Here is a 23,734-nt window from a genome sequence, read left to right as displayed (position 1 = left end):
TATAACATAATCAAACAATTTTTTATGCTCTATGTAGGTCGACCATGACCTGCATGAATTCTAGTTCTATTGGGCTCCAAAACACGCATTCTCTCTTTCTCAACGTTCTCTCCACCCCACACTAAATATCAAAAACAGCTACCCCATTCTTCTAAATGAGCCCAATCTGCATAAAAATGAGCCTATTTTCTAAGTGGATCAAAGAAGGTATATTGGAAATAAAATCTCAACCCATAGTGCATTAGATATTATTAACACTAAAAAAGGGTATTCTAGGCTCCACACATGTCTCATCTTTTAACGTTGAAAATTAATATGTCCAATTTTGAAGAAGTATCTAGATCATCGTACAACTTAGTTCAACAATTAAGTCATATTACTCTTTGACATTATGATTGGGGGGATTAGTCTTTTACTCATGTTTCTTTGACATTATGAAAGAAGGCATGCATAATTTGTTTAAAAAAAGAAACATGAGTAAACTAAGAATATGGTGTGTTGTGGTAAATAAACTCGTTTGTGAGTTTGTCCTAGAATGAAAAAGAACCTGAAACGTGAAGAATCCCACTCGGAAATGGTCAGTGAGAAGAAGAATGCAATAATTGAAGACTAGGAAGTAGGGAAAACTGAAGAGTGTGGCAACAGCAATGAAAGAATAAACAAAAGTATGCGGAAATTTAAGGAGTAGGTGGATGAATTTAAGGATCCAATGATATCTTACATCACAAGATTAATGTCTTGTTGGTACGAGTAAATTTGATTTGAGTTCGAATAAAAGAAATATGTAATAGAATTGTAGCAGCGTAACTAAAATTAAGTTGAAAATAATTATTAATCCTTCATCTGTTTCACGTATCATCGATCACATTAGCTAATTAACTTTAATCCATCAGTCTACATATTTTTACTTACTAATAAAGTGCTTAATGTTTGAATAACGTCTCTACTTGCAACAACTATCCTTTTAACATCGCTCACGTCAAAGAAATGCAATGATAATGAATAATCAATTCAATATTAGCATAATAGTTGAAATAATGCTTCAAATCAATTAAAAGAATACAATTATATTCATAAAAAATAGAAAAAAGAAAACACAACTTTCGTGCAACAAATAAAAAACAAATAGAAAAGTATACATAACCTAAACAAGCGTAAGGTGCTCCCCACTAACAGCCATATCTCTTGCCATTTACAAGCATTCAAATATTCATTATGACTTTTTATGAGTATTAACAAATTTTAAGGAAACAAAACAAAAATAAAAACCAAAGCAGGAAATAACTAAATGACAGGAACAAAAAAATAAAGAAATTGAAAATAAAAACAAAAAAAACAGCACGTTGAATACACCTCATCAACATGTTCTTCATCCTATGGTCCATTTCCAGATCTTGACCCTAACATCAAAATTACACTTGGCATTCGAAGTGGACCCCACCGCTGGTTTCTTTTCCGTGGGAAGTGTAACTATAATTCCGTCGCAAACCACTCTGATTCCAACCTTAGGTGTCGTTAATTGTCCCATCTTAACCTTCACTTTCGTCGCTAACTCCACCTTCAAAGCTAACCCACTCTTACTCTTCATGCTACTCATCAATTTCGCTGCATCGTCACTTCCCAGTGCCACCCCACTTCTCAAAATCGAAGCTTTCAAAACGGTCGTGTTCTTCTCCCCGTGGAAGAATCCGGGGAATGTACCGTCGCCGACGTCTACGCCGTCGGAGAAGATGGAAACGGTGGTGGGGTTGTATGAGAAGGACACTTTATCGTTGGGGTTTATGGCAGTAACATTGACGTCGAATTTGGAGTTGAGGGTAGAAGAGGTGAGGCTGAATTGCGAGAGTTTGAGGGAGGTGACGGTGAAGGAAGGGCGGTGGGGACGGTATAGGAGATAAACGACGGCGCCGGCGGCGCCAATGAGAAGGATGATGACGAAGATAATGAGGATGAGCCAACAGCAGATGGTGCAGAAGATACTACGGCGTCTCCGGCGGCGGGGGTAGGGTTGGGGGCGGTAAGTGGGGCGGCTGGCGCCGTAGAGCTGGGCCTTAGTGGCTGGAAAAGATGGGTTGGCACCGCCGTTGGCGGTGGCATTGACGGCGGGCCTGGCCGCAGGGTAAACCCTGTCTGTCATGGTGGTGTTATGTTTTTTTTGGGTGAATTAATGTTGTTGGTGAATGAAGAGATTGTATATAAGGGAAATAGAAAAGAAAGAAAAAAAGAGAGAAATACTTTAGAAAGTGGTATGGCACAAACAAATTGAAAGGAAAAGTGGGAGGGGTCGGATTTGTGGAAAGAAAGAGTGAACAAGTTAAGTTAAAGATATTATGGGTTAACTATGGATTAAATAATGGGATGTAATTTCTGTTATATTGTTTTCTTGTTGTTTAATACACATGATTTTTTTCTATTTTTTATTAATTTTATAATGTTACTTATGATTGATTATGTTATTTTTGTTTTTTAAGTCATGTAATATTTTAAAAAATAAGGGACAACTTAAAGTTGTCTTATAACTTGTTATCAAAATAACACTACTCTAATAACTAAGGAACACAAAGATACTTAAAGTTGTGTTATAACTTGTGATCAAAATAATACTATTAAGAAACACATAAAATTCAATTTTATATTGCAAATGTTATTGAGTACTTTTTTATGCACTCATTAATGAGTTTCCCCCTTTCTTTAGATTTTAGCAAGAATACAAGGAGTACTAAATAATTGGTGAGATCTCTCATCAAAGTTTTGACTTTCTATTGGAATTTAGAGTAATATAATGATGAGAAATGATAAAAATAAGAAGACAGATATAAGAAAGAATGGGAAGAATCGGCTACAATAATTAATTTTCAATACACAGCTCACTTTAGGAATGATTGGAAAAGATTTCTGCCACTGGTAATTTTGGTATATTCTATAAAATCCACTGATAATTTTGGTATATTCTATAAAGTCCAAACAATAAATATGACAAAAGGACAAAATTGAATTATAGTAAAAAGTAAATGATTAATTGACATTTATTTTAAAAGGGTCAAATTAAAATCTAAAACTAAAATAAGGAACTAAAAAAGTCTTTTGGATATTTTTTATAATCAACATTGAATTTGGAGAATAAGAAGGTTAGATGGTGGGGTGCCATTTAGAAAGGTGAGGTAGACAACAACATTCTAACCCCATGCCCTTAAGTTGGGTCCATCATTACTCTTTCTCTCTACTGTTAGTTTAGGAGTTGAATTTTAGAAGAAAATAAAGAGAAAAAAAAGGCTTAAAAACTATAAAATACACTTATGAAATAACACTCAAATCTTCATTTTTTATTTCTTCATCTCTAAAATCCAACTCTCAAACAAATAACTACTTAGTCACTTACTCAAAATACTCTTTATTCTCATTCATCATTTCATGTTTCTATAATATTTTAATGTCAACTCATTTAAGATTTATCATTTTTAAATAAGTAATATTATATCATTCTATTATATTTTCCTACTTATAATAAAGTGACATATATTATTTATAAATCAATTATTGATAAATCAAGTATTACCTCCATTTATAGGTATAATGATTAGTAAGATGATATAGTAAAATGATATATCATTTACTTTTTTAAATATTTCCTAAAGTTGTCTAAGGAAAGCAATTTGTTTATTGCTTTATTTCGAAGACATGTAATAAATTATATGACTGAAATTAATTACATATTTTGATTGGTTGGAAATTATTAAGATACGGTTTTATTTCATTTTCAAAAATTACTCAACCGACTAGCAATCACAGCAAGAGTTGACCTGTTGGTTAAAATATTCAAAGTTTGCAAACTCATCACTCTTTTGGATTATTAAACAATAATTAATGCACTATTACTTAATTTTCACCAATTATTTATTAGAATAAGATACTCTCTAGTCTCTAAAACTAAGACAAATCCTTAAAAAAAAAATCAACATATAACAATACATTTATCATTTAAATATGATGGATAATATTTTTATCATTGAAAACAAAAGAATTTTGAAATACTTGTTCTCCATGGAATTCATGTTGGAATGGGTTTTCTTCGTATACATGCTCCACGACATATATGAGACGGGATTAAGCTCAGCTAAATTGTCCAATAGGGAAGTGGGTTCAATTAAATTTAAAAAACGAATTACAACTTAGTTTGAAAAATTACAAAAAAAATTGTAAATTTCTACAAGTATTTTGAATAGAGTTTGATATATATATATATATATATATCATTATTTGTGTTGTTTTTTTATTTAATAGTTAATAATAATCTATGAATAATGAATTAGCCATATAAAAATATCACACATTGTGAGCACATATATATTAAACTCATACAAAAACAAATATTTGTTAACAAATACTATTCAACACTCCTACAATAACCATTTTAAGTATCACTATTTCCTAATAACTCATGTCACCTCTTAAAAAAGTAACTAGTGTTACATTTTATTATTTGTCAATGAGATAAAGAAATTGAAACAAATCAAATACAATTACCAAAAAAACATAGGGTATGTCCCAACAAGTAAGAATGAAAGCACACATAATAATACCTAATTGGAGACTTGATGTTATAGTGAGAATGAAGGTAGGGTGGTAAGTAACACCTGTGATTGAGAATGAAAGCATTGGTTTACATTACAGATGTTGTAGGACAATCATGATTTCATGGACTTCCTCATTAGGATCATGTCTATGATATTACAAATTGGTTACTCTAACATAGAAGAGAAATAATAAGGCTGCACGTTTATGACAAAATGTATATTTCAACATTTTATCACTTTTAATTTAATATTATACCAATTTCACCAAAAATTAAAGTTTTATTATAATTATTAGGAAACTAAGAGAAAATTTTACGATAGCTAGCTGCAAAAAAACATAAAATTTAAGGTGACTATATAGATTTTTTCCATACATTTATATGAGATCGAGTATCTACCAAAAGATAGTCATTATAAAGTAGTTGTATGTTGAGAAAATGATAGTATATGAAAATAAACTATATCTTCAATTTAAATATAGGAGGGAAGTATCAAAGGAAAGTTCCTTTTTTTCTTCTCAATTGTTAGTAACATATAATCATGTTTTAGTTGTAATATCTTTATATTCACCAAAAAGAAGTTGTAATATCCTTATCCAAACACAACTTAACCCATCTACCAACTAATGAATAATAATAAAAAGAAGACATTAACCTCCCGTGTAATAATTAATAAGTAGTCTTGTCGGATATAGTCCCATTTTAAAGTAAAATGTTTCTTACTTATAAGAAACCTTCAAAGCAAAACATACACGTTAAATGTAGTATACGTTACATTAATGATCTCTATACTATGATGTCCTTTATTCTATCCCTTTAATGTTTATTCCACAATATTTATCGGCATATTCCATCAATTTATATCCCCAATGAATTTGGATATTACGTAGGTATTTTGAAAACTTTCCATTTCAAAGAAGGTTTAAGAAAAATGGACGTTACCTTAAAATATTTGTTAGAGGGCAAAGTCTTCGTGGCAAATTGCAATCTGTAAGCTTGTTATTAGTTATTACCACCCGTTGCAAATTCTTGTCTTTTCCTTTTAATATAATCAAAAGTGATTCTGATATATAGGTTAAACTTCGGCTCTTTGATAAGGTTACTTCTCGCATGACCTAAGAGTCTAAAAGTTTAAATCTTGGAATAAATGTATATTTGGTTATGAAGAAAAACTGTTACATATATTAAAACTACTTGAGCTAATCTATTTGCCCATTGTGACTATGTCTATGTGTATGTGAATGTTATTCTTCAAATGACGAATTTCATATGGTTTTTGTGATGACAGATTCCATATTTCTTGATGTCATTTTTCTTGTATATTTTGCAGGGTTCGAGAGGGCAATGCAAATAGGAGTAAATATAGGATTTACGTGTGAGAGAAAATCGTGTGCTAGGATTTAAAAATAAGCAACATGCATGAGGCAAATGTTATAAAACAAATAGGACCAGAACTAATGAAATATAAAGATTTAATTTTCCAAGACCTTAACCCTATCTAATTTACAAGTAGCCCAAGGGAACATAATTTTATATTCCCTATTCCATTAATATCTTTGTCATTAACAAGAAATAATCACACTAGGAGAATTAGGTGGAATTTCATTGATATTATTATAACTTTGCTTTAATTTAGAAGAATTAGGTGTGGACAGTGTTTTCTTGAGCATCTGGAAATTGGGACGGCATTGGTTTATTGGTCAAGGCCAAAATTTTAGTTTTGTTCTTTATGTGTTTTTGAGGTTTAACACATTATTATTTTATAACTTTATTGAACATCAACATGGACAGAAATTACATAAATTGTCTTATCATGAAACCAGCACGCCTTAATATATTAATCTTGCCTTAACAAATGTATTCAATGCATATTTTTGAGCTGCTTTCTTTTGATTTGGTGTGATCAAACCATTTGGAAATGGAAAAAAGTATTTTTTTATTATTATTTAACTTGGTGAGATACATGCATAAATGAGTTTAGAACTAACTCTTTGTGACTTGGTCAAAAACTATGTGTCACTGAATCAATAAAAAAAATGACATATACCTCTTGAGACAAATATATAAATTCGATTAATGTTTTGTTCCTGTCTATTTCATTTTGTTCTATTTTGTTCTGTGTTTCAAATTGTGGACATGGCATGAAATAAAGAATCAAAACAGTTGTGAAATTTAATATGCCTGATCTTAATATCTTGTGAAATTTCTTACAAGAAAGCAACTAAATGGCTACAATTATAAATGCATCTTACAAGGGAAAATAATACTACAGGAAGCAAGAGGCTTCCACACTAGAACAAGTAACATTTTGCACATGGACTTAAACTAGTATCATCCAATTGTGCATCAATCAAATCTTCACTTTCTTCCACTTTGTATAACAAGCACAACAACAATATATATACACACATCAATAATCATCTCAGCATTTTCTAGAGGCTTTCAACCACTTGGTGTGTTGTGTTATCTGCAACTTCACCTTGGTAAAGCCAAAATTAAATGCTTGTGGAGATTTAGAAGTGAGGACTTGGTTGATCAAGATTCAAAACCCTCTATTGAATTGTAGAAATAAACCAGTGTGGAATGTTTGATCTATTTATTTTCTGACATTGAAATGATCAGGTGCAAACAGCTTCCACTGCTAGTTTCTTCATGACATTTGGACATGGATCCCCTCCAAAATTTTCAGGTGATAAAGTTACTGTACACCAGTTCTGTCCAACACAATTCTGTAATAACAAAGTCATCATTGAATAATGTAGCAAGTAAAAGTGGCCTTAAACATATAAAATATGAATTGACTTGCAGGATTGAACTTAGATATGGAATAAAATATATAGGTTCTTTCTGTGTATCCTATAAAACAAGACAAAAGACCAAAAAGTAGAACTCCTTGGTTCCATTGAAAGGGGTGGAACCATTCTGTGCACCAAAAACTACCTTTAAGATTCTGTGACAAAAGCTTTAAAACTAAAAAAAACACTTACAAAAAAATGTATGTAGTTATGGCAAAGAAAGAGAAACAGAAGGCAATACCCTTTCAAAGGCATCATATGACTTGTGAGCATGACAACCTCCTTGAAGGAAGTTTCCACAAGACCCTAATGGAGTACCAAAGCTAGCAAATTTGATTGACGAAATTTTCTGTCCAGGGCCACATGATAAATGTGCTTTCGGTCTAACAGGTTTGCTAACTTTGCCGGAAACTTGCATATGATAACTTATAAGATTTGGTTGCCACTCATAGATATCAGCGCACACACTATCGATATCCCTTCTAACCAAAAAGATCCCATTGGGATCTCCACCTAATTCTTCAAACACAACCAATAAATTTCCAGTTGGCTTCAGCCATGAATGAGGAACATGATACCTGAAATTACCATGCCAACATACAGTAATTAGTTTGCCTATAGTTCTCACCAGCATTGGCAAAACTTCAAGGCAGCCTTATATATGTCTCACCATTTTTGTGAAGACTCCCCACAGTTACTTCTGCATTTAGTCTCGGTATAAGTTCCAGCATAGCTGCAATAATCACATGTACCAGATGCTTTATAAGCAGGCCAGTAGCGGCCGAGACTCTGTCCATTTAGCCACACTTGACCTTTGCCCATGCTGCCCATGTCTAAAGCAAATGGTGCAACTCCAGCCGGGGCATCAAAAGTAGTCTGTAAAAGAAATATAAAAAACGATGTTTCTATAAGTCCAGCCTTTCAACAAGTGCAACGGAAAGGGGTCTATCTTGTGATATACTCACTTTGTACCAAGTCAATGGCTGCTTTTGAGAAATTAAAGACCCTTGAATCCACTCCACTGTGGAACTTCCACTGAGAGAATGAAGACTCAACGTTTCACCTTTAAGACCAACCTGAATACAACATGGATTAAGATGAATCTCGAGCAAAATCAAACAGTACTACAGTAGAAAGAGAAAGCATTGTGAATGTTTTAGAAAGAACCTTGTAAGACCATTTCTGCCAAGTCAAGTCCCTTCTCCCCTCGTTGAGGCCATTTAATGTAATTGGACCAAGAACACCAGCATTCCATGTTTCAAAATGTGGACCAACATTCTGCATGTCAATAACAGGCAGCAAGTGAATAACTTAATGATCATAACACAATTTCATGACTATAAGCTTAGTGTGGAAATGCTGAGGTTCATATTATGACGATATAGTTTTGCGATGTGTGTATTTGTGCATGAGAGATAGAACAAACCGGGAGTCCAACTGCAACACTTAGAAGAGAGATTTTGTTAACACCAGCTCTGAGCTTTACACCCTCGCTAAATGTTAGTTTAGGGAATTCTAAGCTTCCGTATATAGTTCCTGATCAAAAGAAGGAGAATGATAGGCTCAATGTATCAATAATGAAGCCACCATACACTTATTAGCTGCCAATGTAAAATAGTTTATTTGATCTATTTTGAGAACAAAGGTCGAGCAAGAATGGCAACTAGACCCATGCTTTTCACATCAAGTATTGGATAAATCACTTCATAAAGCCTCCGATTATTGATTTTGACGAAATGTTACGTAAGTTTTGTAAACCAGCACTATGTTGCTTACCTGATAGCTGGCCATTGACAAAAACATGCAAGGCATGCCCAGCAGATAATACTGTAAGAACAGGATTGTTTCCTTTCCACAAAAATCCTTCATTGGGATCAATCACGACACTGTAAATAAAAGCAGCAAGGAAAGTATAAGCAGTCAAAAACCAGAATGAATAATAACTTCATCAAGCAACTGTTCTAGCCAAGGACTTTGTTTCACTCACTCGGTGGAGTACCACAAGTAGTCAGATAAATCTCTTGTTGTATTTAACTGCTCCAACAGGCCAACCATGGTGAAGGTACTATCATCAGTAGAAGCTGTTTCTTCACTGAATTCTTCCCAAGAGAGTCCGCCGTGAATAGGTACACGAGTCATCTTCATCTGTGCACTCTGAGAACCAATCTGTACAGAGATTTTGCAATTTTTAGTTTGGATGAAATCTGCCATTCAAAATTATTGCAAAGAATACCCTTCTCATCATTGTAAATGAAAATTTAGCCCAGGAGAAAATGTCATTATTTTCCTCTAGTGTATGCTTACTTTCATGAAATAAAAAATGTCGAACTTTCCGATAAAACTATAGCTGCATACTACTCATTAAATCCACTCAACTGCATATGTTTGGTCAAGCTCTTTGGTAATCAAATCTCTAACATAAATTATATTTATAACCAAATGAGCTAGTTATCTGAAATAAAAACATGTTTGAAGATTTTCCTCACCCGTGCAGTGTTGTAAACGGTGTGATTGCAGTCAGGAAGAATGCTTATAGACCAAGGAGGCAAGTTGTAATGCATATTTCCAAATGCTACCTTTGCATAGGATTTTGGGTTGTAGTTTGCAAGGAATGCAGCACAAGCTCCCGACTTTGATTTAAAGACATGAGCCTGGACATAAATGATTGAAATTACAAACTCAGTTCGATCATAAAGCATTTAAGATAGAATTGATAATTCGAACATGACTGAATAAAATTATACATACCTCTTGATAGTTTCCAATCTGTGTTACAATAGGATCTGCAGATATTAAAGCAGGTTCACAGAGTTTTACTGCTCTGTGTAAATCCTTCAGATGACCCCACTTTGGCTGTCTGAGTAGTCCTACAAATAGAATAAATAATATAACTCAAACTCACACAATAAACAAAAACAAGTACCCCACTTTTACTCTGGTATATAAAGGTATATCAACCATATTTGTTCTTCACATGTAGTAAGACTGTAAAAGAATGAATGGAGCATTTCTAAGGTAAGGACCGACGATAGTCATAGGACAATCATATAGAAAAAGAAAAACCAAAATAGTGGTTGGCAGCAGCATTCTGTGGATTTTTATAGAAAAAGAAAAACCAAAATGGTATAATAACGAATATTACACTACCATATTCGTCACTCACCACAGGACTCGCAACGTAGAAAAGGCGATGGAAAATTGATTTGCATTAAAAGTCAGAAGAAAATTACAGTATTATGCTTCAAGGGACTTAGTTAGGGAGGAGGTTGCACAGATTATATTTTGAATTTTATTCGTTACAGGAAGCAGAAAATAAATATAAAATATCAGCGATGGAATCCTTTGTGTTTACCATATTCATCCAGAGGTGCATCATAATCATAGCTTGTAGCAATAAAGGGCCCACCAGCAGTGCGACCAAAATTTGTTCCCCCGTGATACTGGAATGAACAAAATAAAAGAGCTAGTTAAATATTTAAAATGGAGAAACCTATACATTAAAATCAACAAATAATGAAGTTACCATGTAATAATTGACAAATGATCCCCCTTTCTGTATAAACCTTGCAACCGAGAATGCTAAGTCTTCAGCCGGTCGATAAGGAACTGGACCTCCAAACTCCGTGAACCTGCAATGTTATACAAAAGAGGAATACAGGTAATGAATAGAGAGGCAATATATCTAACTTGTATGTTTCTTATTTCTATGGAAACATAATATGTAAGTGACAAGGCATCAAACACAATAAACAAATTTTGTTCTACCAGCCAGTCCAAGCTTCTGTCCACATCTTTGGCTTGTTAGCTGAATTTGGAGAGAAATAATCACAATAGAAACCGTTGCAAGTATTAATCTGGAAAAAGTTTACATTGAAATTAGAAGTTGACAACCTTGGAGACATAAAGGAATGCATCAAGGAAAAGTAATTCATGCTTCACATACGATCCTGTCTAGTATTTTCAACGAGTAAAAATAGCTATAGAGAAAATAGTGATCGTGTCTGGAAAAGGTAAAAACATTTTCTTAAAAATGAAACACTTCAGCTGAGCTTACAATAGGATCAGGAGCATCATCTTGCTTGCACATTATCCATGGAACCCCAGTACCAAGTCCTTGAGCCATATTTGCGGCCCACTTAGTGTAGGATTGACCCGGAGCGCCGATCTCATACTCCATAGGTCCATATTCATTTTCAATCTGTACAAAAAGTAAAAAATGCCATTAGAAAAGGTAGCAGTCTCAGTACACCACTATACTCTCCACTCTACTAGAGGAATAACAAGCTAATAAGTAAATAAAATAAACATCATAATCTAAAGCAAATGAATGGATTAAGTATAAAGCATGCAGCATGTTCAATCTACCTGGGATAGAATTATTGGACCTCCTTGAGACTCATATAACCTTTCTGCTTTCATTATGTTGACAATCTTCTCAGTAAATTTTTGCATTTGAAACTTCATGGCATGCAAATATCAAAAGAAATTAGAAGGTCCTCACATCAATGAAAAGTGAAAAAAGGTTTAGATTGTTTTTAACTATTTCTGAAATATTACCTTAAAAGGGCCATTGTCTGTTCTGAAGCTGATACCTGGAATATACTTCAGCCAAACAGGGAAACCCCTGAAAATGAATCAAGTAAAGTTGTTAACATATTTCTAGTTTGAATTGTAGCAACATTTTACCAATGTCAAGAAAAAATTAACACTTTCATTACCCAAAATTCCACTCAGCACAGACATAAGGACCAATCCTGAGATTAACATAAAGCCCTGCTTGTTGTACCAACTTTATGAACTTCACTAGATCATAGTTCCCCTCAAAATAATACTACAGCAACCCAAAAAAAGAACATTGATTATTTCAGACTAATTACACTCATAACATAACCATGTACTGTTCAAAACACTACAAGCAAAATAGAAGCCATTATTATTACTCCTTACTTTGCCAGGTTCAGGTTCATGCCCATTCCAGAATACATAAGTTTGAATCACATCCAAGCCTCCTTCCTTGGCCTTCTGAATAAGATCTGGCCACATCTGATACCCAACAGAGAAACCAACAACTTAGTAATGAAAATCATGTAAAACCCAAAAAGGAATAAACTTTAAGGTACCCATTTAATGAAAACAAGAAAAAATCAAGGCTTTGAAATTAAACTGAAGCACATTTGATAGTAATAAAAGTATTAATACCTCAGGGGTGCTTCTGGGATAATGAATGGATCCAGAAATGAGGATCCTTCTTTGGCCATTAATTGTGATAGCTTTAGAGTCATAGGACACAGAAGCTGTAGCAAAACCAAGAAGTGAAGATGCTAGCAGCAACAACACCACTCTCACATTCCACATTTTTATGAGTTTGAAGCCCATAACCATAACAACCATGAGTAAGAAGTAATAAAAAACTTCACCCTTCTTCTTCACCTTGATAAAAGGCAACAATGCTTCGTGAAGGCACTTTTATACACTTTATTCTATGCTTGAGAGTTGAGAAAATGTGCAAAGGGAAATAACAAGGAAGAAGCTTTGTTTCTTTATCTCTTTTTTGTATTGAAGAATGATTGAAGAGTTATGAGTGAGAGGCAGTGTTTTCTAAATTCCAAATTTTGAGGGGCTTTAAATAAAATTGAACAAGTTTGTTTGAGTCAGAAAATGGAAGTGGTTAACAGCTGCATTTATAGAGTGTATATTGATGTCGGAAAGAGAGTGGGACCCATTAGACAAATTTGGGACCCACATCTTGTCTTGTCCTTACTTATACCTGACGCCGAACCTCTGCTCCATCCAATCCAATCAATTCTTTTTTTCTGTGTTTTTATTTTTAGCTTTATATAGTAACTAATGTTTTTAGTTTTTCATATGAACCAAATATTGTTGTTATTATGAGAAAAAGTTATATTCTCTTTATAAATTTGTTTAGTTTTTAATTATCATAATTTTTTACTCATATTGATTGTCATAAGTAGGGGTGTTCAAATCCAGACCAGTCCAAAACAAAAACCGCAAACCGATCCAAAGTAGACCGAAACTGCAAAAACCGAATGTATTTGGATCGTATTGGATTTATTTTTTAAGGACCGATCGGTCCGGTCCGGTCTTCGGTTCCACGTCTGGGATCCAAACCGATCCAGACCGGACCGATATTATTAAGTTAACTAAAATATATCACATAAGCATTAAGCAGTAAGCTAAACACAGCAAAAACGCATATAAATTGTCTTAACAATATGAATATTGATGTTTCTAATCTTGCTATTAAAAGAATCAAACTTTTCTTCATTGTTCTGGTTACTACCTTGTTGGTGTTGTAGGCTAAAATTGAAGGAATTTATATGTTTATATCTAAAAAATAGACCGATCCAAACCGGACCGAAACCGCATATAATATTTGGACCGAATTGGATCTGACATCTTAATATAAATGGACTGGACTGGACCACATACTAATTACGTGTTTGGATCGGATGATTTTTTTACTTAAAAATTGATCCAAGCGTCATGTAACACTTTTCTTTAATTTTTAGTAAATTTATGAATAGACCCCACGAGTTATTATATTATTTTAAATGTTTTAAATTGGTTTTATCACTAACTAATATATATTATACAAAAAAATCTATGTTAGATTACAAGTTAATGTTTTTGCCAGAAATTTGGCAAATAAATATTCCTTAGATGTTTAAAAGTTACAGACTTATTTGAATAACTTACATAATTAATAATTCGAAGTAAAAAATAGTTTCCCCACATTGTAATAAACGTATGATTTTTGTTTTTTTATATGATCCTGTGTCTAAATACCTAATGGACCCACATTGATCCCATTTTCTCTCCCATCATGAATGTTTGATTGTTTTTATCGAGGCAATGTAATGAGAGGGAAAAGGTTCACATTTCATTCAATTTCATTGGTTCCAGCATAAATAGGAGTAGAAGAATTTTAGGCCTAATGTGAGAGTTACATTTCATTCACTTCCATTAATATTAATATAGTTCTTCCGGACAAATAGAGTAGGAGAGTAATATGTAAATATTTATATATATATGTATAGTGATTATTATTATTATTCATTTAAATTATTTTTATTTAAAAGTTAATAATGATTGAAAATAAATAATACAATGACAATATAAAAATTATTACATTATCCATCTATATATCTTTTTATCATAGAATACTACCTTAACAGTTATAATTCATTTCATCTCCCTCTAACTCATTCATGAGAATAAAATATTTCTTGAAGTTATTTTCACTCCTAATATGTGTACATCTAATCATTTTCTATAAAAATATTTTTAAAACTAAACAAAATAATAAATATATTATTATTTATTAGTGGGAGGAAATAAATTATTTATTCTGATATTACTTATTAGAGACTTTACAATGTAACAAGAAGGACGGTTGAAAGCAAACTTTCAAATTTGAACGTATTTTTTATTGAGGTAGTAGGTAAGCATTAATAATGTGAAGTTGTATATAAGGTAAGTGCATCATTTGATATTTATTTGGACAATTTTTCTTGAAATATCAATCATAATTGAAAATGAATAGTGAATGTTGCAGTATAAAAAATTCTTATATTATTAGTATTTACATTTTTTTCTCTTTTTTATTAATCATATGGTGTCCAAAAAATAATAATAGAGGCAAACTAATGCATATGTTTTTTTAGATCCAACATGAGGCTAGTAGTCTTACAAGTGAGAGGATATGGGGAGATGAAAAGTTAAAGTGCTATTTTAGGTTTGAATATAGATATTCATATTTTATATGTTATAGTTTAATTAGCTATCATATAAGCATGATCATAAAGACAATAAGCATCAATAAGACAATATAAGCATCATGGGTTTACTATTGCTTATAATCTCCATTCTCTAATAAAGACAATAAAATACACATAATCATGTAAATTATCAATAAAGTCGAACATAATTGATAAATGGATAAATAAAAAAAATTAATGTTGAAGTTTGGATTTATATTTTGACTACGAAAAATAGTTCATCCTCATATGCTGATGTATCAACTGATATGTTATGGATCAAGTTAGAATAACATGTATTTGCTATACAAAGCTAATAATAGTAAAAAAAAAATTAAACACGCTTGATAATGTTGTAAAATTGTTATTGAATTTAATATCTATGCATTGATAGTGTAAAGATTTATATATAATCAGTACTTTATTCATCATTTATTTGTATTAATTTTATTTAAAAGTCAATAATAATTAAAAAGGAATGATTAATGATATAGTAATAATATAAAAAATGCATACATCTTTTTCTCTTGTCATAGTTTACTTATAGACAGGTATCATATTCCAAAATCCTGTTTATTTAATAAGTGCACATTTGATTTATGCATGTGTGATCAAATTAATTGAGATGTGTTTTGAATTAAAGATTATTGAAATGAATCCGGGTTTTGGCTTCAAGGGCTTCATAATAGAAGACAAGTTCTTCAACCATTTTAGATTTGGTCTCAAAATGACCATTGAAAAGAAATCCCCATTTGTTATGTTAGAAAATAGTGGTATGAAGTCATAAGAGGAGAGGTACAAGTACAACTATTTATTTTATATGATGAATATACATAGTTCCTGATTAGCTGTGATGCAGTTATGCACCCTAACTTACTTTTTGACATTTTGTTCAATCATAAAAATAATAAAAACAGAGCCAGCTCAGGCATTTCATCTAAACATATTTATTATCATTAAATAATATAAAGATTTATGTACAGACAATAATATTATATTAATTTTGTAAAAAATCAATAATAATTAATGACAGACTAATTGTATATAAAATTCTTATATTTTTAGTGTATTTTTTTTTTTTTGCAAAGTTCTTCAGATGATTTCCACAAGTATGCTTAATTAAATGCCTAATCATTGGACAGCATGTGATGTGCACGTTGTTTACAAACCAGTGAGTGGTGACTATACAGTTTTGTGTACTTAGTTCATCTCTGATATTAGAAAGTCTAGTATCAGACCCATATTATCATATATGATATTGATAAAAATTTAAGGATTCAAATTTTCTTTAATTTTTTTAATTAAATAAATAAAAAATCTATAAAAATATTCTTTCCACATATTTCAATACTAGAAAGTTACACAGAAGAGGAGTTCCTATATGATTTTGTGCACATTATTGTAAGATATTCATATTTCATCTATTTGTTTTGCTATTTTGGTCCTTTTTCCCTTCATCTTAAGTAATTGGACTAGATTCAATTTTATAAGATAATGAATTATATTTCTACCTCCTAATTTGTTTTTATGTGAAATATGCAAGCTATTGTAATGTAGTAAGGTGAAACATTTTTATAATTTCTCTATTGAGTGATAAAATCACTATCTATGATTCCATGAAACATGGCTTATCTTTCTTGTTTGGGCGGCGCCGGTTGGCCCCTTAATGGGATACCCATTACCCCATGCCCAGGTAAAGACATTAAAAAGAGAGGAATACTATGAAAAGGATAAATCTCTTCAAATAATGGGAAACAATTTTTATTCTCCTACTATTGTTTTATCAATATTCCATATTATTTAATATAGGCTTTAAATATATTGCTAGATTAGTCCTCGTTAAAATAAAGGGAATAATATATATTATGATATTAGGAGAAATTATTTCCTCAAACTTATTTAATGACTGACATTTATGATATTTTAAAAGTAAATAAAAATGAAAATATGATAAGTATTAGTTATTGAGTAGGTTTGAGGAAATAATATATTTTCTGATATACATTATTCCCTAAAATAAATTTTGGTGGATACTCAAAAGAAGAGAGGTAAAAGAGAGAAAAGATAAAAAGAGGTGCACAGAACAATATGAATTTAAACCCCATACTTCATTTTCTTCATAGTGTGTGACTTGACCAAATAAGTTAATTTTCTCTTATATATTCACCATCATGTAAAAAAATTAAAGTGAAGGTTGTTAAGTACCTAACACAATATTTCCCTTATTATTTGAATATCGCATTAATAAACACCGAAAGATGTTAAGTACAGAAAATAGACAACGAGAAACATTGTTACATAAAGGACTATACTTATCTGAAATAATTATAAAATGAGGGCCACAAGAAGATGAGATTGACACATTTGCACAGTATAGACATATTATCCAGAGTAACAGTTTTCTTTCAAGTTACAGGATGAGGCTATCAGAATTCCCAAAACAAGTGTGTCTCTGTATCCTGGGTTAATCAAATTCATTCAAATAATATGAAAATGTTTATATAATTTTTCTTTTTAATTTAGTGACATTTTTTATAAGATCGGGACAAAAAAGTGGGATAGAAACTGTGATGGATGATCTGTCCGAATTAGTGAGGTGACGTGAACATTGCACATGCTACAATCAACCTATGAAAAGGATGAGTTTGCCACATAAACTTTGTGGTGGCGTAGCCATATTGTAGTTATCCACACTCACCATCGTTGGTCATTAGATTTAGTAGGGCCTAATATTTAATTTAATCCACATCAAAAATGCCCACTTGTATATGTGGGTCTAAAATGCATATGCGTGGGACAAAGAATATATTCTTAGTTTGATGAGTCACTCGTAGCATTATTATTACTAAATATATGAATTTGGGTAATATTTATATACAATTATTACATTATCTACGAGATCTTCATTCATGGATTACAATATTCTTTTATGAGTTAAATGAAAGAAGTATATAAGTGAGTTTGGCACCACATCTTGACCCAAAACTTTAAGACATTAGGTCTATGGATCCATTTACTTATATGTTCTTTAATTCATCCATTCTTGCCCAATATATGGATTTCTTCATTCACACTTGGAGTACCCAACAAAATATACTAATGATGAAGGGTATTCATTTACTAATTTCCAGTGGTGTCATGCAAGTATTAATCATTGAGAATTATCATGAATCAAATAATTAAGGTAAGTAATTGAAATCCACAAGGCAATAACATATTTATAAACTGGAAACATGATTGTTAAAGGGGCTCAAATGAGATTTCTTTTTGGTTGAAAACCGTCTTAAGTTTTCTATCTCTTCTACTCTAAGATTTCTTTAAAGTATGTTTATGTAGGAACGCTCTCTTTTAAAAAATTATAAAATAAGATAGAACTATATCTTTGAAAGTATCATCATTATTTGATTAAAATTTAAAGCTGAAGCAATCACTTTTTTGTTTTCTCTTTTTGTATCCTTTAAGTGTATGGAGTGGTTATGATAAGTTTTCTTAATGATAAAACAATTGACTTGAAGATGAACAATTGGTTGAATGCTTTCTTTTGTGTAAGGATCTGAGACTGAATTCTGTCTTCAGCATTACGAAAAGATCTAATGAAGTTAGAGAATTACTATTTTGTTTTATAAAAGCAATAAATAAATAAAAATGAGTGTCAATGTCAACATATATATAGATGTTTATTTAATGATAATTAGTTGGGATTCATAAGATAAAATATTATAAGAATCACAAATTTTGGCTGGTTATAGTGGGAATCCAAAGGCCTCTCTTTCATAATAAGAGTATGTCTTACCAATCAGCTACATTTTTTCTTCTTCATTTTTTCACCATTCTGGCAGATAGACATTTGTATCAATCTCCTTCGAAAATTAAAGGGGACCCAAGTCATTGTCATTTATCTTAGCTTTCTGACTTTTCTCACACTATAATTCATCAGATAGATTTATTGTCTCAGATTATGTATTAAATCATGTGCCGGATCAATAAAAATATATCATATCAATTAAAAAAATTAAATATTTATTATTTTTCTATTTTTGTTTCAACATATTATTGATATGAGACATGGTTTGAAACACAATTTAGAACATTAGATTTTTGTCCCTGTTTTATCTTAATGTCATTACCTGTATTATACCTAACTCATTTATCATTTGTGAAAGAAAAGATGGGCAGTTCAAGAATATGATGAACTTGCTTAAATCATCTTGATCATTGAATGCTGTTTCCCCATAACTACTCTTTATATGAAAGCATGTAATGCCCTCTTTCAGTTAAGCTTGTCTTGGACCAAAAAATCTGAATGTGGTTAGACCCAATTGACATAGTGCTACTATTTTGGGTTCAACTACGTACCATTTGCCTTGAAATAAACTTTTCCCAAGTTTGTAAGTTCCTTGACCAAATGGATTGTATGCATATTTCTTTTTAGTTTGTTTGGAAGTTGAATTTTGGAGGAAAAAGAAAAGGAAGAGAAGGTTTTGAAGTCAACTTACAAGTGTATTTCATGCTCTCAAGCTTTCCATTTCACTTACTTTCCCTCCAAATTCAACTTGCAAACAAGTCTTGATTTACATTTTTGCTTGGAGAGTTGAGATGGGGACAGCATTCATGCTCTAAACTAGCATTCATGCTCTAAACTTCATACATTTTTGTTCAATGTCATATATCATAATCACATGCATGAGACAAGATAAACCATATGTTCGATTAACCACGCAAATGGAAAATGGGGACGTTTATGATATACCCTCTTAATACATTTTACTAAAAAAACAATCTAATATTAAATAAAGCAACTAGTGAGTGAAAAAGTTATTCCACATTGTCTCAAAGATATATATTAAAAAGTTTCATTTTCTAGTAACTTGGAGGATTCTTAGAAAAATGAATTAAGAAGATTTATAAGTGTTGAAATATCTTATTGAGTTAGTTTCTAAAGGGTTGGAATCAATCATGTAAAAATCATACTGTAAGGACCGGTTCGACCGAAAAACTGGCAAACTAGATTCCTAACCGGTACGATATAGATGTTTAACCGACCAAGTATCAAAACCAGTTAAAACCGGTGAACCGGCCGATATTTAACTAAACCGGTTGGTTTATACACATATTTTAAAAAAAAAAACTTAAAAACTCATTACAAGGTGACTCATCTTTCCAACACGTATTCAACACTTCAAGACACATGCTTCCAATATGTACTTAGATTATACGTTTTAGTTTCTAACATTCATGTATAATATCAGCGACATTTGTGTAATCTTGAAGTACTGTCTACAGGTAGGATTTGGTGCAAAAATATAATCTCGATATAAGACAACTTTGACTCCTTGGTGTTAAATGTTAAAACTCCAAATTTATTTGTTTTGTAGAGTGAGTTGTGAACATATGTCATTTATTTATATTTTGCGATTATTAAATGATACTTTTGGATTTATATATATTTTGTAATTTAGATTTTGAATTTATTAAAGACTTAAAATTGTTTGTTTATGTGAATTTTGAATAGACTATGAATATGAATTATAAATTTGAGTATTTACCTACTTGAATTTTTTGTTATAGGTTTATATATATAAATATAAGTAGGTATGTCCGGTTTCACCGACATGCGGTTTAATTACTGAACCACTATACTAGTACCATGCCGGTTTGATAATTGATACAGTTTTAACAACACTAATTGGAATCATCTCCAATATTAGAGAGAGAAATATAAATATGATTACACTTTCGTACTTAAATATAAATTAAAATCAATAACTTACACTCCATGGATGATTCTTTTCCTTAAATTATACTATTAAATATCAAAAGGTGTTTCTTTTGGACTTTCACGTTTGATGTTCATGGGACAGCCCAACGGGCCAATGTTAATTGTTGATTTTCAAACATCAGCCGAACCAATATGTTTTAGGTTGGATAGGAAATAGAGAAGTTAAAGTCTCTCATTTGGTTTATAGACTTGTTGTGGTGTGAGAATAAAAACAATGGAATCAAAATTCATACCCTCCTATTTTTGTCTTATCAAATTGTCAACAATGTCAACAAGAAATTTGGTTGAGCTAATTGTTGCAATCATATTTAGGTTTTGTAAGGAAGGGAAAATTATTAAAGTTTTTTTATGAACATTCATTTTTCCATATAAAACAAACATGTAAAGTAATATTCCCTCTTCACTCAACCTTTTGGTATGAACAAGTTATGAGTTTTTTTATCAACAAAAAAATTGGTCTAATGATTAAGTAATACCTGCTTATTTGTGGAATAAGGACAAGGATCATTGTTTAAAATGATCAATTATTCTGTCATTATAGAGTGGATGGAAAATTCAAACAATGACCTAAAAATCACATAGGGAGGAAGGAAGGATAATACACGTAATGTTATCCAAACCAACATATGAAAATAATTGACAAGTCAATTTACAACCAACTTTTCTTCCATAAAATCATAAAGGTTATGTATGACATCTTATGACACTGAACAAAGTTAACCATATAAAAATATGTAGAAGTTTTACAATAATAAACAAAGAAGATTTAAGATAATTCTTAAAAAGTTTGATATAAGTCTCACATTTTTTGGGTACATATAAGACTAGTAATAATGATATTTATTATAACATATTATTAAAATTGTGTTGTTGGAATGTATTGTATTGGACAACTAACATGTTCTTTAGTGAATGAAGGAAGATATGTGTTAGAGCCCATGAGCACATGGCAAAGTTGAGAGGTGGTTGGACATGCCTAGCTGAAAACATAATGCATTGAATTTGAGTACTACACCAAGTATCCTTCCTAACAAAAAAATCTTAAAGGATCTTAGCCATATAGCATCTTTCGCTCATCAAATATACACCAAATACATGGCAAAATCAATTTGTCTTTCTTCTTAATCTCAAATACTGAAAGGTCCAATATTGAATAGAGATAGTAATATATGTTATTATAAAAAGTAATAGTGAGAACTTTAAATTGTTTTTCGATACATAAAAGGATTCAGTCTTATATCATTTTCTCCAAAAGGTTAAGAACATTGAACTAACTCTCACCCTAAATAGTTGATATAGGATAAATTTTGAATCAATAGTTGAAAGTGATTAGTAGATATTTTTGTTGACATGGAGTGTTTTGTTCCAATTTATGTTTTTTCTTGAAGAAGTCTTTGTTATAATTTACATCTTGCTTAATAATATTATAAGTAAAATTTTATAATTTCTCTTACCATAAATTAAATTATTTATATCTCTAATTTATTTTCCACCTTTATCTGTATATCATATAAAAGATAATTTAAAAGTGAAACGACAACTAAAATTTGTCAAATATTTACTGTTAAAATATATTTTTTAAAATATGAAATCATATATTTTCATTTAACGATATTGTTGTAATGAATTATTTGTCCAAAAAAATCATTTTATATAACATATCTATTTAATACATGTAAAGGAAACTTAAAATAATTATTTGATATTAATGATTGTCTATGTGAAATTTTAAAATAATATTATACTAGTGTACTAAATATTGAATTGAAATTTACAATAATTTTGTTTAACCAAGACGTTTTGATTCTAATATAAAAAATAACCCCTAATCATAGGTCATGGATATGAGTAATACTATATTCTCATTATATTTTTCTAATAAATGCTCGTACTCATGATAAAGTGACATATATTATTTATAAATCTAATTATGAATAAATAAAATATTATTTTATAACATATGTATTTTTTGTAAATAAAAAAATTAGTAAGATGATATATCATTTTCTTATCGATATATTTTTCGTGACATAGAATAGAGGTCCACATGGGGCTAATGCAAACACTCACATTTCCCCAAATTGGCACTGTGCAGTGACTGGTAGAGTTCCCACAATATGCTAACTTCCATTACCAATCCAACTACCAAAACCTATTAATAATGCTATTATGGAAAACAATAATGAATATATAGTTATTGAATAATTGAAGGTTACCTATATGTAAAAACTACTTTGACATGATAATAATATTGCAAGAGATTGAGTGAAATATAAGTATTTATACAGCATTGTCTTAACTCTCTTTTTGGATACATTATCATTGTTTTTTAAGTTATTTCCTAATTAACTTTTCTTGCATAAAATATTGGGATATGCAGTTCATGCCTTCATGGTCCTAGCTCCTTAAACTCTGTAGTATAGACTACTGAAACGTATCTTTATTCTGTAGTGTATTCTTAACAATCTAGTTAATTATTAATGGTAAATAGAATACACAAATGAGATAGATATCACATCAAATATCTCCTACTGAAGTAGGAAGAGAAAATGATATATATGCCGACAATATATAAGTTTTATACAATATTAATATATTATTCATGTTTAATGATCATTAACTCTTTGAAAAAACTAGTTCAAATTTATGATGAATAATGTGGTAAGTATATATAAATCTTTACATTCAATTATACTTATATAAATATTACACTGAAGTATGAAGGATGAATTAGGAGGCTTGAATCAAGGCAAGATTAAATTAAGATATAAAAGCTAACTGATAAATTGAGTATATCATTGCAAAAACA

The 23,734-nt window shown here is 30.8% G+C and overlaps 2 protein-coding genes and 1 long non-coding RNA gene across 4 annotated transcripts; 1 reads left to right on the top strand and 2 right to left on the bottom strand.

Annotated features, from left to right (window-relative positions):
• Positions 1,120 to 2,286, bottom strand: LOC109357785 (protein YLS9-like). Its single transcript, XM_019601833.1, has one exon. It carries the CDS (start codon positions 2,135 to 2,137, stop codon positions 1,370 to 1,372), a length of 768 nt encoding a protein of 255 aa, XP_019457378.1. The 5' UTR covers positions 2,138 to 2,286; the 3' UTR covers positions 1,120 to 1,369.
• Positions 6,756 to 12,926, bottom strand: LOC109358274 (beta-galactosidase 1). Of its 2 annotated transcripts, XM_019602418.1 has the most exons (19): positions 12,568 to 12,926; positions 12,316 to 12,411; positions 12,087 to 12,199; positions 11,926 to 11,992; positions 11,734 to 11,826; positions 11,423 to 11,566; positions 11,134 to 11,222; positions 10,892 to 10,997; positions 10,721 to 10,808; positions 10,117 to 10,235; positions 9,855 to 10,019; positions 9,356 to 9,534; positions 9,145 to 9,254; positions 8,795 to 8,904; positions 8,536 to 8,646; positions 8,334 to 8,444; positions 8,039 to 8,244; positions 7,610 to 7,946; positions 6,756 to 7,302 (listed from the first exon to the last, which is right to left on the bottom strand). In XM_019602418.1, the coding sequence occupies exons 1-19, from the start codon at positions 12,757 to 12,759 to the stop codon at positions 7,192 to 7,194; spliced, it is 2,547 nt and encodes an 848-aa protein (XP_019457963.1). In that variant the 5' UTR covers positions 12,760 to 12,926; the 3' UTR covers positions 6,756 to 7,191. The 2 variants fall into 2 exon arrangements, with proteins under 2 accessions (XP_019457963.1, XP_019457964.1); XM_019602419.1 differs by lacking the exon at positions 8,334 to 8,444.
• LOC109358282 lies at positions 7,286 to 7,855 on the top strand. Its single transcript, XR_002108938.1, has 2 exons — positions 7,286 to 7,422; positions 7,577 to 7,855. It is a non-coding gene; the product is annotated as an uncharacterized LOC109358282 (long non-coding RNA).

This window comes from Lupinus angustifolius, chromosome LG10 (assembly GCF_001865875.1).
Source record: "Lupinus angustifolius cultivar Tanjil chromosome LG10, LupAngTanjil_v1.0, whole genome shotgun sequence".
NCBI classification, from domain to species: domain Eukaryota; kingdom Viridiplantae; phylum Streptophyta; class Magnoliopsida; order Fabales; family Fabaceae; genus Lupinus; species Lupinus angustifolius.
The sequence above is the reverse complement of the archived record's forward strand: the minus strand, read 5'-3'. Positions and strand labels throughout refer to the sequence as shown.